The 17,498-nt window shown below is 41.2% G+C and overlaps 1 protein-coding gene across 4 annotated transcripts in view; it reads right to left on the bottom strand.

Annotated features, from left to right (window-relative positions):
- LOC138605332 (protocadherin-9) overlaps nt 1-17,498 on the bottom strand; it is a 220,844-nt gene that overhangs the window by 156,489 nt on the left and 46,857 nt on the right. For 2 of the 4 annotated variants that reach the window (XM_069677934.1, XM_069679326.1), the window contains exon 2: nt 5,345-5,446. The exons of the other annotated variants lie outside the window; for them this stretch is intronic. In XM_069677934.1, the coding sequence (XP_069534035.1) occupies nt 5,345-5,446 (102 nt within the window). The remainder of the gene's footprint in view (nt 1-5,344; nt 5,447-17,498) is intronic. 4 annotated transcript variants of the gene reach the window in all.

The raw sequence follows: 17,498 nt of genomic DNA, 5'->3' as shown, positions 1-17,498 counted from the left end.
ACACTCTGCAGCAAAGGCTCACAAACCCTTTTGCTATTTGGTGCTTGTTTTCCAGCATTGTAGGGAAGACAGAAACAGCAGGTAATAGCAGGTGATGATCTGTTTTCATTAATTTCTTTTGGAGTGGTTTTTATTTTAGAGCTTGAAAAAGCCTTAATTATTCTAAACAGTAGCAGCTGCTGCGATAGATCACGCACTCTAAGAGGAAGTAAAACAAACAAAAATGCTTTCGCTACTTCATTTTGTAAAAGATTGGTATCCAAAGCCCAACAAACAAACAAAAAGTGAGTATAGCAAGAAAACGTGTCAATACCAGCGTCTCATGGGCCGAGGCAAGATGCATCATACGTTTGGTGCCAACATTAGATGAGTGAGTGCAGATGAGTGCAGAAAACATGGCCTTTTAACATTTCAATCTTTGACCTTAAATTATATTTAACACAGTTCTAAAGCCTTCATACATTCCCATTTCACCATCATGCTGGTGTCTGGGGGATAAGATTTAGGTCAAAATTTCTGACCTTTAAAGGAAATGCCCACGTTAGGCCAAACTCTGAAATGGTTACACAAAAATCTGAAAATCGACTATAGAAGAGTTTTAGCTCATTCACATCTTATGACTAGTAATGATAGTATTACTTTCTACTTCCAACGTCTTTTCCCCCAAATATGATTTAGCCCTCCATCACAGTCTCTTTCAAAAGTCCAAGTACTGTCAACATTAATAGCTTCAAGTGTCTGTAGCATTAAGCTGATGTGATTTTCCAGCTTGGTCAATAAGTACATTTTAGAGAGTAATGCATTTACCGTGTTCGTAAACGACATAACTGCACACGTCACTCCGGCTCCTGTTCAGCCTCCACAGTGACACTCACAAGGATTGTTTCTGACATCGTGTCTAGTGTGGCCTTGGTATGGCTGAAGCTCACAATAATGCAACATTAATATACGAATGCTGGAAGTCTGTGATGATGTGTGAATGTTGAAGGTCGCTGTTTTCCCAAGCGTTGTCGGTAATTACTTAAAACAAGTAAAAGCGCACACATGCCATTCCATCTGTTCAAATAAGAGTCTATCAGTGATGGGCGTACTTTTCCTTTTCCTTCCAAACAACAAATATTTTTAGTCAAGAAATGATCCAACCTTTAATACTGACTGCCATTAAAAGGTCTGGAAGCAAAGCTGATCAGGCGTGCATGCACCCAAAACAACATCTCAGAAAGCAGCTCGACTGTCTCTCTGCTTTTAACTAAGATGGCTCTCCTGCCTCTCTTCAATCACAAATTTGACTTGTTTAAGATGAATCTTCATATTCACACAACTGATTTCCAGCATAACACAATGCTACTTCTTGTCAAGTGTGCACACCTTAATGACTTATGGGAAGCTATGTAGCTAGAACAGAGCGTGCTTTGAGTGCAAATCACAAAAGGTAATCATCAGTCATTTGTTACTAAAAGTGTTAATCTCGAAGATTTAAATTTAATTCTTTTTGGCAGCACCTGTGGTGATAAACAGTAATTGCGGGAGCACACTTCCCAGATATCCAGACAGTGTTGCACGTGTGACGTCCACATTTGGCTCCGGTTGTAACTCTTGATTTTCCTCGCTGACAGTCTCTTTCCTTTTCAGACTGTTTGCCTTCATCTGAGCGTCGAATTTGTTTCTTTTTCTTTGGATTTTCACTTATTTTTGAAGTTGTATCTGTTCTCATCGATCTTTTCTTTGTTTGTTCAGCTATAGTAGATTACTGTTTACCTGCAACACTCGCAGAGAGCGGAAAAGCAGCCGCTTAGCTCCGCCTACTCTCTCTGGCAGACCAACAGCTGCTGGGTGATGGAAAACACGTCACCAGACACCCAGTCTGTAATACTGCAAATGCAAAGGCTTTCATCAGTGGGCCATAGGCTCAGTCACCATTGTGTTACCTCATTCAGCGATAGATAGTGACTTAACAGACATTTATTTAGATGAAAATCTTCGAGGTTATCGCTTTAAGACATAAGTCTAATCTTAAAATACTTTTATTTTGAAATTGACCACAATGACTGAAATGATAAAAGTCAAAGTCTGTGTTACTTTTGATAGAATTAGTAATGTGTGAAAACTCTACACAGTCCCAGCTGCAGTCTTAATTAATACTGTGGTTATGGATCACAGTTCATTCTAGCGACATAAAGAAAATATTTGTGTGCAGCCAGCTTTTTGATTCATCCCAAGCCAATTTGAAAAAAGATTTGGAAACCCGGTGTTACAGACATTTGAAATAGATATAAATGGCTGTGTATGTATTGATCCTTATGAGGCTGGGGAACACACACAGAAACTCCCAATAAATCAATGGGACATATGCAGTCTCAGAGGTGACTTTTCCACTTTCTCAGTGTGTTCATCCTGCAGCATTTCAACTACTCTGGACAATGCAATTTGTTGTGCATTGTGGCTTCTGTGCATAATAAACTCAAGCCTCCATTCCTATCAATTTGATTTGTGCATAATATTGAACTATTTATAAAGGGGAGGTAAGGCCAACAGCCGTCCTTAAGAGTCACCAACCCTTGGAGGGAATCATTTCAGCCAGCTGTGCCTTTTCACGTTAGCTCTTGCCACTCTCCCAACCCCGCCCTCCCCGTGCAACAACTCCCTGATGCACTCGGAATGACAGAGGAAAGGAAATTATCGAACACCAATACAATAAAGCTGTCTGGTAACTTAATAGGGCTGCTGAGTGGGGGCACTGTGGCTATCTAGCTTTGAGGCGATAATGAGAGTCATCATTCCCTCTTGGGCTGAAAGAAAAGGGGCCTCCTCTGCGGTGGTCGTGTATGAGCGTGTATCCGTTTGTTTGGTGTGTAGATGTGTGTGTGTGTGTGCGCGCATGCGCGTGTTTGTCTTTGAGCCGCTTTAGTCCGGTGAGGCCCAATAAGCAAACAGCAGAGTGCTTTAACGAAGCCGGAGAGATCCCCCGTTGAATACAGCTTGGGAGAGATCACCGAGAAATTCTGTTCATTAAATCAGGCTAAAGTCCAAATATTGACTTTGTAGGCTTCAGGGAGACACAAAACATAGACTATCCCATATATCATTTTACAGGTCCCTCAACCCTTTATATGTTTGGGGAATATGTCTCTCTTGATGGAAGAAAGATGTCGAAAAAAGATGTCTCACAGAGAAGATAAAAGCAACAATTGTTAACGGTACCAAACATGATTTCTGATCCGGAAAAGCCGCATCACTATTTCTGACTAGGTGCCTTGTTACCACTGGACTCTTACTCGTTAGAGTCCTCATAAAACTTTAAACAAACGGCCATTTTCTTGTTTATCTTATTCGCCAGTGGGGTTCCCATTTGATGAAAACGCACAAATCCAGGAACAATGTCTACAAGCAGCTTTGTGGACATTAAAGCACATCCTAAGGGACGCCATGTGAGATATTTACATGTTGAGCTGCTGCAGCTGTAGCCCTTTAATAAGCAAACTCCTGTTGTATAAGGAAGACAGAGAGGTGAGGAGGGAAGAGGAAGAGAAAGAGAGCGTCTGAGGACATCGCTTTCTCAGCGCTGTAGTGTAGATCAGGCTGGCAGTGGAACATTACAGTGTGATTGTGCGGTCTTGCACAGTATACTGTAAGTTTTCAGCTTAAGATCGTTAAACAGGGCCCGGAGAAAGTGTGCGTGGAGGGGCCGGAGAATATGGCAGGCAGAGGTCAAAAGACATCTTGTGCTCGCAGCCATGGATGTATTAAACAAGGGATGGAGAATTCAAACATGGCAGCTCGCTCATTTCACAGAAAGCAGCTCGCTCCAGGAAAGCCGCAGGAGGAAGTTTCAAGTCTCTTTCTGCTGCCGTACTGCATGCTCACTCTGCTTCCACTGTCCACAAAAGACAACTTGATATAACTCTCAGTGACTTTTACAATGATTTAGGGATTTTTATGCTTAGGAATGCTTTTCACAACTTGTGCTGGCAGTAAACGCTACAGTAGAAAGAGCAACAACAACACTACCTGAGGATGTGATCCGAGGGAGTTTGGGTAGGTGTGACATCACTTTCTTGTGTTTACATAGTGTCTCTGTGTTGTTAGCTTTCCCCTACTTGCTGATGGTGGACCCAAGGGTGCGAAGCAGGTGATAAATATTTAATGTAGGGCAAACTGAGGGTACAACAAGTGGGAATATAATGATCCGTAAAGCGCCGCGTTATAAAACTGTTTTCTCCCCCTTTAGTATCTATAAAAAACACAAACATATCAAGTCTGCAGTGCTTTTAAGAAATAAGAAACACAATGTCAAAAGCGCCGATCAATATTTCGCAGGCTGTGTCATCATTTACATTATTGTGGTGGGATAAAAGAGAGCGGTTCTGAATATTTATCCTCATCATTGGTGTGCGTTCTATATTCATTCAGATGTAGGTCACACAACAATAAGATAAGGACAGCTGCAATATGGAATATGTTTCAATGAGGAGACATACATGGCTGACATAGAGAGCCTCTATTGACAACAACTTATTCAAATCAATAACTCTGCGGGTTCTGTAATACCTGAGCAAAGACAATACAGTCAGACAAAGACAACTCGAGGTTCAGGTTTTCCTCTGTATTATTCCACGCAGTCATCGGACTGAAGAGATGCATATACATAGATATCTATAAACACAGGCATCTACAGACGACCCTCTAAACACCACTGGTGCTAATGCAATGATGAGACTGATATTTGCAGACAGAAAATTATTCCTGCATCACCAAAAGGCAAAAATAAATCAACTTGGCAGTGTGGTTTATAATGGAGTCTGCATATAGTTTACAGGAAACCCTCCCCATGTTGACACACTGTAGTTGACAACAAAGAGTAAGAAAAACTGACATCATTAAGATTCACCAGTATGCAAGCACAGCAACACAAGCAAACCTCCTCCAACCCCCAGATGACTATCAAGCACTGTGTTTCCTAAGCATGGAGGTAATGAGACAAATACTTATTACTCAAGTAAAAATGGCATGGATATTAGCATCGCATTAGGCTGTGAATTTAATGATGTTGTAAGTAGAATGTGTCAAAGTAACTAAGAGGCAAAATATATACTTAAATATGAAAGCAGGAAGTATGAAGGAAGCCGAGTCGGTTTCAGTGACTCACAAAGAGGCATGCCCATGGAGACGTGGATGAGAAAATGATACTGAATGGAACAAATCAGAACGGAGCTTAGCATGCCATTGCGTGGGATGGTGAAGTTAAACTACTGCATGACATAATTTAAGTTTATTTAAAGTAATGGTTGGTGTTAAGTGAATCTATGATGATCGTTTAGTGAGAAATGGGTCCATCGGTACTCACTAAAGGGGTGCAAGGGGTCCAATATTCGGGGTTCAGCTCGGCTCGCGGACGGAGGTCCAGATATTCAGGGTTCAGTTCAGTTCGGGCACGAGTTAATGTTCCCTTTATGGAGGATTAAAGAAAAGGGTTGTTAGAATTGTTTGTGTAGCTTTGGTTTGTTTCTCATTTCAACAGAAGTGGAAGAAGACTCGAAAACTAGAAAAGGAAAGTAAACACAGCAACAACAGTTAATACATCTTCATCATTGTTTTCATCACATCTATTTTACTGCCCTCAAATGAGCTTGACTCTGTGCTGTCTTTACTGAATAAAGACATATCCATTAGCAAGAAATCATTAACCATAATGAATATTCACAGCAGAGCAATTAAAAAAGTGCCAATTCAACATTCCACCGTGAATTTTCAACAGCAACTCCTGTGAAATGAAGAGCAAATTGTGTCCCAAATGAGGTTAGAATCCAGATTTCCATTCCTGCGGCCCTATGTCCTAAATGACAGGCCAGTGGAGTAGACTGAATATGCCGGGCCCCATGAGGTCTATGATGTATACTGTAATTATCTGCTGATTCTCAAAATGGCTGTGTGTAATGAGGCTATGCTGCATGCAGCCCCAGGCATAAATCACTGTCTTTAACTGACTTCCAGATGACCAACAACAACACAGAGCAGAAGCAGAGAGAAAGGAGGGATGGGTTATCGGCGTAGCAGCACTATATAGCATCCAACTTGTGCTCCTTATCAGCACGGGCCATATTGTTCCCCCAACTTGCTTACTGAAGACAGTTTCTGTCTCTTAAAAATAGTCAACTCACTTATTTTCAGTTATTTATCTCTTTAAAACGTTTCCAACGTATTAACTGCTCCCAGCTTTTTTTTTCTTCTTAGCTTTGGAACGCAGGTGGGGACTTTTCATTGAGTGCTGGTGTGATGTGGTGGGCTTAACTTTGTTGAATGGCAACATGCCAGTCAGTCTGTCAGCCTGTCTGCTGTCATTGGCATGAAACTGTTTCCGAAGTGTGAGTCACACTTTCAAACGTAAACATGTAAACAGCTACCCACCCCCACCACAGCACACGCACACGCACACGCACACACACGCACACGCACGCATATTTTGAATATGAAGTTAAAAATGTTTCCAATGTGCATACAGGCTCAGTTAACAGTTATAACAGATACAGAATTGAGAGGATAGAAAGGTACCGTGCGATTCCCAACCCAACTGTTACGTCTCTTCACAGTCCTCTCCACAGAAAATTAATGTCATAGATAATGAGGCGAAAAATTGTGTCCTTGGTTTGAACATTGTCATCAGCAAACATCAACAAACAGTTAAAATGTCACCAATAATACTCGTCTTTATGGAATGGAGTTTAGTGTGCGGGGAACCTCATAGATATATATATATATATATATTCTGGTTGCTCAACGTACGGTAATGAAGAAGAAAAATAATACAAATACCTGATGCATAATGTCTTATGATTTATTTGAGTGCAGTTCTAACGGCCAAATCCAAAAAATAATCTACAGCAGTGTTTTCCAGATTACCCACTTTCTAACTTCAGCCTCATGCAAGCTGGTTTCCAGAACCTTATTATAAACAGGCTTAACAGGTCGCCTAAAAGCACCACTCCTCAGCAAGATGGTGTCTACTGCCATGGAAAACCACTCACACAGACACACTGTGAATCTGCAGGTGGCATTAACAAAGACATTTAGTGCGCGATTAGTTGGAGGCCCCAAATGACAACACCATCGCAAGATGGCAGCACCCGCCACGAGGCAATTTTGGCTTCAAATTCCTACAGTGAGAGCAGATGGAGACGCATCATCCATCTATATATAGTCACTGGTATCAATGTCAGGTTTTTTATATCACATAATTATTTAGTCATCTCCACAGTTTGTATACTATCAATCAGTAATATTGTACCTTTTAGCTAGCAGTTAGCTATAGGGAAACCTTGGATCAGCATTAGCCTACACAAGCTAACCTGGTAATGCAAACTTTTATAACCGTCATTGTCCACAGCAGCAGTAGCCTTACTGTCTACTAGCAATATTATACTGTTAGGCAAGCAGTTAGCTGGCAGGTAACAATAGGCTTAAATCAATCGTTTTAGAGTTAGCTTAAAAAAGCTAGCCTTGTAAACTGTAGGCTACTAACTATTTAACCTGTTCATAAAAATGTTTACCAAGATCACTGAGTGGAGGGGACAGTAAGTACTTCTGTTTTGCGTTTTTGCTGCTTAAATGGAATGATTAAAAACGTGTGAAAGATTAGTAAGGGCTTGTCCAGTGAGGCTCCAGAATGTAGGTGGGACATGCCATTCTCAATAGCAGCAACCACATAGCTGGGACATTTTTAAGCAGTTGTTGGTGCACAAAACTACATACAATTTCTTATTGTGGCATGTACAACAGCAAAAAGTGCATTAATTATAAGGTGATTATTTGCATTAAAAGCCCTGCTTTCCTTTCAGGTTTATTTAGGTTAAACTTAACGAATAAAAGCCTGAGTTGTGTCTACTTGTGCATTTGTTATGACTCTTAAAATAAGCATTATTTTCATAAATGAGCTAAGAACATTTTAACAAGAAACTTTTCTTAAACTATTGTCCTCACAAAGTCTTCCAATTACTGGAGAAATGGGAGGGAAACAGGTGAAAGAAGGGGAGACCAATACTCGGAGCCTTTATCTCATTATGCATCTTTTCAATATACTCCACTTGTCTGTCACTCTAATTAATGGCAGTCCTTCTCCAACAGGCCGCTATGAATGTGAAGTTATTTATTAGTACCTAACCATTTATCAGCAGTGTGATAAGTGACAGAGAGGGGAAGTGAGAGTTGGCAACATTATAATTGATCATTTTTCACTCCGCAATGTCACAGTGATCGTGGTAAATCCTTGGTCGCAGTGCGCGATACTGTCAACGCTGACAACACAAATAAGGTGTTTGAATAAAAAGGTTATTGAGATTGATTGATTGCTGGCAGCGATATGAGCTTCCAATACACTTTCCATTATTTGAAATGGCAAAAGTGGAACGTTTTTGGATCGAAATGCTGCAGCTAAAGACAAACAGATGATTAAAGTTATGTGAGCACAGAGAAATGAAAAAGGCTACCTTTCCTGGTTACGATTAAAATCTATTCATGTTTTTTGGACTCAGTTGTATTGTGATTAAAGCATATAGTTCTGTCCATGACTAACAGGTAAATGGTGAGTAAAGGAGTAGATTTGGTCTTTTAGGCAAAAATGAGACTGAAGGTGGAATGACTGACAGGGCGAATCACTGCTTTTGATCGGACAGTTGCGTTACAAATTGGAACCAAATGGAGACTGAAATTAAACCAGCAATGCATCATTATGCAGACTCGCCTGGGTCAACTGCCTTTCAGAAATGTTGCGCCTAGATGCATGTTGCACAACTATATTCTGTTGGAATAGGGGTTAAGGATAAGATGGTTTGGGAAGGACTGACAGTTACATTGCAACAGTCTGGGCAAACAAAACCCTCTCCAAATATAAACTGATCTCCTTACGTGGGAGAAGCAGTATCATGACAAGCGTCTGGCGCCCTATATATGCATGGAAGGATATACAGTACAACACACTGTAATGCTCATGTACCAGAGAAAACCATTGCTCAATACAGGAACAGGGTAAAAGCATCTGCCAGCCATTTCCTGACATCTTCAGGGGGTCGCTGACACTTCCACAGTTCTCAATTCCCACATCCGGATACACAATCTTTGTTGGATCCCAATTATTCAAGCCAAAAACCCATTTTTACATTCACCACGTTGTTGGTATGGTCTGTTTGAAGTTAAGGTGTGATTAGCTGAGAGGTACAAGCTCAAATCCACCAGAAAACCTCTCTCACCTGAGTTCTGATAGTTAATCCTCAGGGTTAGTGGGGGGGTTTGGAGCCACATCCAGCAAACACTGGGCAGGAGACAGGGTACACACTGGGAAGGTTGCCATTCTGTTACAGCTTGTGCACATCAACAGGCAACGTCGTTCACCTCTTTTACTGTGAAATGACAGTTCCAACCACTGAGACACCGTCCTCCATACTGCGCCTACCTTTGAAATCAAATACTATAAAGTTCACAGTGAGTCACCAAATTACCAAATGGGCACGGGTGGAGCCATTTGGCTTCGACGGAACAAAGCTCAGCCATATGCCATCATGAAATTAGAGCACTGCTTTTTGCCAAATAGCGTCTAACTCCACTGCCTCTGCGGGCCAGGAATTGTTTTCACGGTTAAGCACCTCTAAATACTGAAAGGCATTTGTATTTTAGCACTAGACAGGTTATTAACTGTTATTCTGCTGTTATGCATGGACTATTTTTTGTGTTCAAGCTCTTTTTCCTGTGGATATTAAATGCATAAGGGTCTGCAAAAAGAAGGTATATGTACAAGCTAGTTATCGGCAATATGACAGCAGCTCGTCAGTTATCGTCAAGTTCATTACAAAGCATTAGTGTTGCTTCGGATCACGCTGGTTACCCTGACGAAAATGAACTCTTATCATCAACATGTAAAGGTAAGAGCAACAACAAAGTCTCTGTGGGCCTGTAAAGCTACTCTGTTGAACTTGCCTGTTAGCTGTGGGCTGAGAAGATGACTTTCATTAAGGGGCATGAAACACACTAATCAGCTTTCCCATTAGTCTGGCCCTGCCAAGCCTTCCCAGTCACAGCAGACCTTTAGTTCTGTTTAATTACCTTAGAGATACCACTGTATGCACTCTTCCTTGACATCACAAGACAACATTCGTTTCTCAACAAGTGTTTTGTGTGTGTACTGCTAAGAAAAGAACATGATGTTTATCTTGTGACTAGTGGTGAGACTCAAGAGGGGGAAAGCAATACTTTGTGTGTTATGCAGATGGCTTATTCAGCCAGCAGTTTGATTGTTATTTATTTACTAAGCCGATCATTATTTCATTTATTAATTAACTAATCAGATATTTTACACGTCATTAAATGATGAAATGGATGTGAGGCTTGCAACTATAAAACTAGCAAACAGAGAGCAAACTGGGCACAATCTCCCGAACAGATGATATACAATGACCATATTCCCCTTATAGTAGCGCTAATAGTTAACACTTATAGCACAGTAAAAACCAATCACAGCACCATGTGACTTGTCTCTGGAAATTGCCCAGTTTGGGTTAATATATTACAGCTATAATCGCCCTACGCTGGCACAGCTTTCTCCTCCTAAGCAGCCCGCTGACTTACAGTCGGAGCTGTGGTAATGCAAATGAGCCCATAAAGTGATCCTGTGTGGGGAATCTCCCTCTGGACATCAGACGGAGATCAGCTGAGCCGTGTTGTCTCTTATTCCACAGTCTGATCCCTGCTCAAACCAAATAATTTGATTTTTTGCTGGGGATTTTTTTTTTTTTTTATCTTTTCCAATTTTGCCTGCTTTATTTAGCCTCGACTCCATCACTGAATAACAAAATTGAAAACAGGCATGTACAACCAGGGTGGGGGTGGAGGATTTTGCAGTCTGGATTCAAGGAAAGGCAAAGTGCACAATGCAAAGGAAAATGGAATCGAGGGAAGAGAGGAAATTGGTGTTGATTAGAACACGCGACCATAAAAAAAGGGTGCGACTAACTTATCTGTGTTAAGCTGTTGAGATGGCTCACCGAGAAAATCTGTGATTATTATTCTTTGATTGTGATTGGCCCTTCCTTTGGTGGCCGCATTAAACTTTATGTTTATGGGTCCCAGTGTTAAGCTCATTTCCACGCTCCCCCATTCCACACTAAGTATTGACATTCCATTTAAGTTGATGACAGCGAGGAGGGTATTTTATGACAGAAATGTAATGGATTGCATGCAGTGGGAAGTGCAGTAAAAAATATCACCCAATTACATGGACATCTTTGCATAGTTGCAGAGTAAAGAGGATGTGCATGAAGCACCTCTGCTTTGTTCAGGAAGAACAAAGGGAGAGGAATTCATCCCAGCCCTCCGCCCCTCCGCTCCCTCTGCGGTATTAAAACACATACAAAAAGAATACTCTCTAATGAAAAGCCTGCTGTGTGTGTGAATGTGTGCTGGCAAAAGATGATATAAGATTATGTTTGATATGATAATTAATTACACAAGTTTAAAAGCGCCTCTGCTACATGTAAATTAATGCAGACACAATATCTAAAGTGTGTTTGGAGAGGGGAAATAGAATAAATGTAATATAGCGGATTGTTAACACGGTTATTCAATGAAGGTGCTTTGTGAGCGAATGGAAAACAAATTAGGTTAAAGTCTTGTGACAAGATAAATAAAACGTTGATCAATTAAGTGGTTGAAAAAGACGGCGGTCCTGCACTCAATGGGGCCATCTTGCTGTTACAGTTTCATTCTTGAGCGGGAGAGGAGCATTGATTCTCCCTGGCACCCTGTCCCTGTCATTACAGTCGATGCAGAGGCCAGCCCCGACTGTTCTCAAGAACCCGCTAATGGCTTCAAGGAATTCAGCCGGACTTGTGGCAGAATCGTAATAAGCAGATTTTATGAATTTGGAGTGCAGGGCACTGAATGCAGCATGCTGCGGGTCGTCCGGAGAACACAGGGAATGTATTATCAGGACAATTCTCTGCCATTACTGCACAGTTGAAATTACTTTTGTTCTAAGATGCCGAAACGAGACCGAGGTGAAGAAGATGTCAGTATTTCTGATGAAACAGGATGTAATACTCGACAAACATTTCACCTGTTTTAAAAAGCAGTTTCGCAACTATTAACTACAAAAACTAATATAGTTTCTTTAATTCTTACTTTTCTTCTTTGCCCTTCATCAATTCTGTAAGAGCACCTTTCATCTGTAAAGTATAAGGCTCCGTCTCACTGGGGTCTGCCTGTGCTTCTGGCCTCAGAATTGTGTTACCCAGGCAGTTCTCCCAAAGGAGCCCTGTACAAAAGGAGAAGAAAGTTGTTGCAGAGCAGCACTTTTCCCTGTGATCAGATGGGTTTCTAATGGTCACTCTGTTTTGTACTTTCTGACCTTCATTTTCTTTGCAGAGAGTAGTTTTTCCTCACTCCTCTTGAGAGAATAGTATCTTTCAGGATAGATGAGCCCTCTAAGCATCGTCTAAACTGTTCATGGCCTTCGTAAAGGCTTTCTTTTTATACCACAGGCTAAGTCATCTTTGGAGTACAAAAATAACACATTCGACCTTCCATTTTTTTCTTACAATAAAAGTTGTTTTTATGAACTGTGTCTCTTTAGTTACTACATTTATGCCTTGGACGTGGAAAACATTCATCTCTTATTCACTTCTTTGGGTTCTGTGGCACTAAAAAGTCATTAGGCATCCTTAGAACAAACATTTCTAGGGACTTCCTGAGAGGGACTGCCCACTTAGGAGTTCCCCCGAGAAGGACATACCTTCAGGTGCTCCAATTCTGTTAGCACAGCAAGGGAAGGGCAGAAGCCAATGCCAGCGACAAGCCAACAACAAGATGGAAGACGCCATTGGAGGAGCTCTGTGTTTGTTGGGTGTCGTGGGTTGGACTTGTATGGTGTCCATTTGTCTGTGTTTGGTTCCATTTATCAACGCTGCTGTTACAAGGTGTTGGACAGGGTTTTAAAGATGGTTTAACAATGCTGCATTGACTTGTGCTCGACCATTAAACCTACAAGGGTTTGGACAAAGTATCGGACATAACGTAATTCAAGGTTTCTTTAGTACCTTCTCTGAAGCAGGAGCTACAAAGGCCTTCTGAAAGACGTTCTAAGGACTATGTAGTTCCCAGTTCTTGCAGTTGCTATTTTCACTGTTATAAAACAGCTCAGACTTATTTTTATTGCATGACTGTCAAACTAAACATATAAATATCCTCAAAAATGTAATTGGTTAGAGTTTAAAAATAACAAGGAGGGAAGACAGATGATCTTTTGAATCCACTGATAGAAGGATTGATAAAAACATAACCCCTCTGTTCCACTTTCAGAGAGGCATGTGACAGCTATTTTACAGCTCCATGACTACCCTTACACAACACAGACATTTTCTGTCTGCCTGTATATCTCCATCTATCTGCTTCCGTCTTTGTTTCTGCAGCTAGTCAAAGGTTCTTTGTTCATTCTGGAACTGCTGCTCTGCTTCAAAAGAGCTCAGTCAATTGATGAAGCCGTTGCAGTAAAAGTGCTACGTTTAAGTCAACTGAGCATTCCTCCCCTTGAGGCTGAGCGATGCTTCCACTCGGATAAGTCCCAATTCATGAGGCATATGCCCACCTTCAGCCCCACTCTACCCCACCCTATTAAATCTGACTCTGGACAATGGAGGGTAAAATAGTTGTAAGGATTTAGTTATTTAGGAAGTAGCCTAAATCCATTGTATCCAATTTGTGAATATGGGTTGAAAAGATTGTTTCCTGCCACACTGCATGAGCTAGAAAGGGGGGAGTCTAATACATTATTTCCTTCCTGATGGGGATTCTTACGTTCAGAAAAACACTGAGTCACAAGATTGAATCCTGTACAGCCTTCAGGTAGGACACAGCACATTGGTACACTGATTGGTACTTCATTTTTTTTCTGTGCCATCATTGTGACATATGTAGCTACAGTAATCTGTAATGTATCAGTAAGCAGTAATGTAGAATCTGTAGGTAAGGGACAAGATATCTGGTGTCGAAAGCGCTCCGGTTTCTGTTTGTAGCTCCAGCAGTTTCATCCATGAGCATTGCAGCTGCATACAGGAAAACAGTACGTGTGGAGTGCAAAAGAAGCGGGATGCATTGGCCGAGTCCATGGGCTAATTGTCTGACGTTAATTTAGCATTATATCATATGTAAGGGACATGGATTTTAGAGACAGCAAGTGTTCTGGTTTAAGTTTGTAGTACGCTTGTAGTCCGAATAATATTGACCAATCACGTATGCAGGAAAAACAGTCGGAAGCAGGTGGAACTTAATCTGCCGTAATGATATCCCGGCTCCCATCAGCTTCATCTGACAACGATTTAGCTTCTTATTAATCTCTATAAACAGACATCTGCATGCTAACAGCTAACAATCTGTTCTAGGTCAAAAATTCAACTTGAGATACCGACGCTGTGTCACGAAAGCCGTTCAGCGTTCCGATTTCCCGACATCCTCAAATGCATCAGAAATGATCCATCCGACCTCCATTCAACAAACGAGTATTTTAAAGTAGTTTTCATCTCCTCTTGAGGACAGACCTGACAAAGCTTCATTTTTACTTTTTACTAATCTGCATCATGATGTGGAAATGTCGGTAAAGGTAAGACCCGTTAATTAAAGTCAGTCACAAGAAAAACAGTTTCTTTTTCTGTAAAAAATGCAGCACGCGGAAAAGGAAGTCTTGACTCGAAGTCGTTAACTGCTGGCTACACGCCCGGCATGATCACCACTGTCCCCAGAGGCTATATCGCCGTCATAGCTGATGGGATCCGAGATTGTAGGCCTATTATATGTAGACATCTGCATGTAAGTGCAGCTGACAAGCCCATCTTGGAAGTTGGTTGGGAGCATTTGCTCCCAGAGGCTATATCATTGTGACATCTGATAGCTGATGGGTTCCAAAGTTGTAGTGACAGTAGCAAGATTGCAGAGCTTAAAGGGTGGTGGTGTTAATGGTTAAATCCACCTTAATTTGGTTTTGTAGGGAGAAGCAGTGAGCCTTTAACTGCAACTGTATTTTTTAAACTTAGTGCCACACAGTTCAGCTTAACTGATGCAACATAAAACATTTAATAGCATTCCAACTTCCAAATGTCTTTTGCAAGATTGTTTCTCCAAAGTGTGGACTTGTTCGAGGGAACATTGTAAGCACATACATGGAACCAGCCAACAGATGGTGGAACCAAAATGCTGCACAGTGTTCTTTCAGTTTGTTCTGTCGAGTTAACAGCTGAAGCCTGAAAATAAGTAGCAGAAGTGTGTGTACTTCACAGTGGCCAGCTGTGCCTGTGACTGTACCTGTGAGATAATGTAACAGTGTATTTACTGGGTGTATAAAATGCTCCAAGTGTCCTTTAAAGTCGTCTAGCCGTCATAAACAGAAGTAGCAAATATTGCAGTCCTTGAGTTATACTAACGTCCACCTATTGTGCTTTTTTATGTAGTGATATATTCAAAAAAGGTTAGACCTCTGTGCCCCGTGTGAACCCGTCTGACTTCTTGCCAAAACTTGTCACTCCGGTTAGTATTCCTCCCCGTCTCCCTCTCAGAGGATGGCTGTATCAAATCATAAAGTGGTAATAATATCACTGTGAAATTTGCTTCTGGAAGCAGTTGTTTTGTTCTGCGGTTTTTCTTATCAGACAATAGTAGTCACAGCTGGGTGCCAAATGCAAGGCGGGAACCCACACGGCTCAGACAAAAGCCTTAGCATGAAACACTGATAGTCAATTAAAATTTCATCAATTGGCAGAAAAGATTCATAGATGTGTGTCTTGTCAGCATGTTGAATGCTGTGTGAGAATGTTTATGTTTAAACCTTAGAGAGCGTTGCAGCTGACGGAGTGAGAAAATGAGCCCATTTGTCAGCACTTTTAAAGAATCGTGGAACTTGTGTAATGGGCAAAGGCATTTCTGTCTTTATGGTGCAGCTGTTTTTTTTTGCAGATTTAACAACAACAATGAGAATAGTGATCCATCCCCACTATAAACACTGAGCGTTTTACAACACATTGGTCCTTAATATTCCTTAAAATAAGGAACTAACGCAGGTGAGTGAAGAAGTTGAAGTGAGTCATGTGGGGAACAGAGTGAAGTATTTCCAAAACATGGCTTAAAATATGGCTGACATAATGTCTATCAGCCATAATATGCCATGGAGCTGTCTACAGCCTTTTCAAACAGTGCCCCATATATATCAACTATACCAACTAGTCCATCCATTATTTATACCGCTTATTCTGTTCAGGGTCGCAGGGGGACTGGAGCCTATCCCAGCTGTCATTGGGCAAGAGACAGGGTACAACCTGGACTGGTCGCCAGTCAATCACAGGGCTCACACATTTCACGCTCACATTCACAACTACAGGCAATTTTAGAGTCACCAATTTACCTCATGAGCATGTTTTTGGACTGTTTTAGGAAGCCGGAGTACCTGGGAAGAACCCATCCATGCACCAGGAGAACATGCAAACTCCACACAGAAAGGCCTGCTATGTCCAAACTGGGAATCAAACCAGGAACCTTCTAGCTATGAGGCGCGAGTTAAGTAAAAAGATGTTAATCTAATGGAGGATTGCATTTATTCTTTACTTATTACACGGCTGTGTTGAATACTTGATTCTGATTGGTTAACTAAGGCATTCCGAGATCTGCTATTTCTCGATAAGACCGTTGTTATGAAGGAACAGACCGTTGCTAGGGATAAGGCTCTAAACACACAATCCGGAGGACTAACTGTAATCAGATCAATCCGCCAAAAGAAGTCCGGTAAACTTGAGGTCGGTCTGTTTACAGAGAGAAAAAAGAAAAGAGACAAAAACAGCAGAGAGAAAGCAAAAACTGAAGGCTACGACAGAGAGATCTACAAAACTGAAGACAGCACATGAAGCAAACATTAAACAGGCGCCAGTATGCGACGCAGCGGTGTTTAAAGGCGGTGAATGGAAAAGAAAATGTCAACAGACTGACACTGATGAGACAGAAAACCTCAATCAGGTGCACTGATTCCTCGATTCACCTTGTCTTACTCACCGTCAGTGGAAATGTTTCCATTTAAATGTGAGTAAAAACAGCTCATTTTAAGAAGGCTAGAGTTAACGTTGCCATGGACGCAGCTCTCACTGTGAGTGTAAGGGAGTATTTTTGAATGGAAAATGGAAATATAATAATTTCTAAATTAATTAAATCATTTCCAAATCAATGTTTTGTGTTAAATAATTGATTTTGTAGGTAAAAGTGTTATAAGCAGAATTCCTGCTCAGTCATGCTCATCCTGTCGGGACAATCAGGCCCAAAGTTGTCTTCACCTCGCTCACGATTCAGACGGGAACGTAATCTGAACACACTCTGCTTGGCACCACTTTGGTCAAATTAATGTCATAGCTTTATTTGTATGGTAGTTGGTCTTCATTAAGTGTATTGGCTGTATGTATTTGATTAATCTAACAGTAATATGACTTCTT

The sequence above is a fragment of the Semicossyphus pulcher genome, unplaced genomic scaffold, assembly GCF_022749685.1.
Source record: "Semicossyphus pulcher isolate SPU_LCO1_2020_fin unplaced genomic scaffold, fSemPul1.0.p SCAF_1, whole genome shotgun sequence".
NCBI classification, from domain to species: Eukaryota; Metazoa; Chordata; class Actinopteri; order Labriformes; family Labridae; genus Semicossyphus; species Semicossyphus pulcher.
This window is presented reverse-complemented; position numbering and strand designations above follow the sequence as displayed.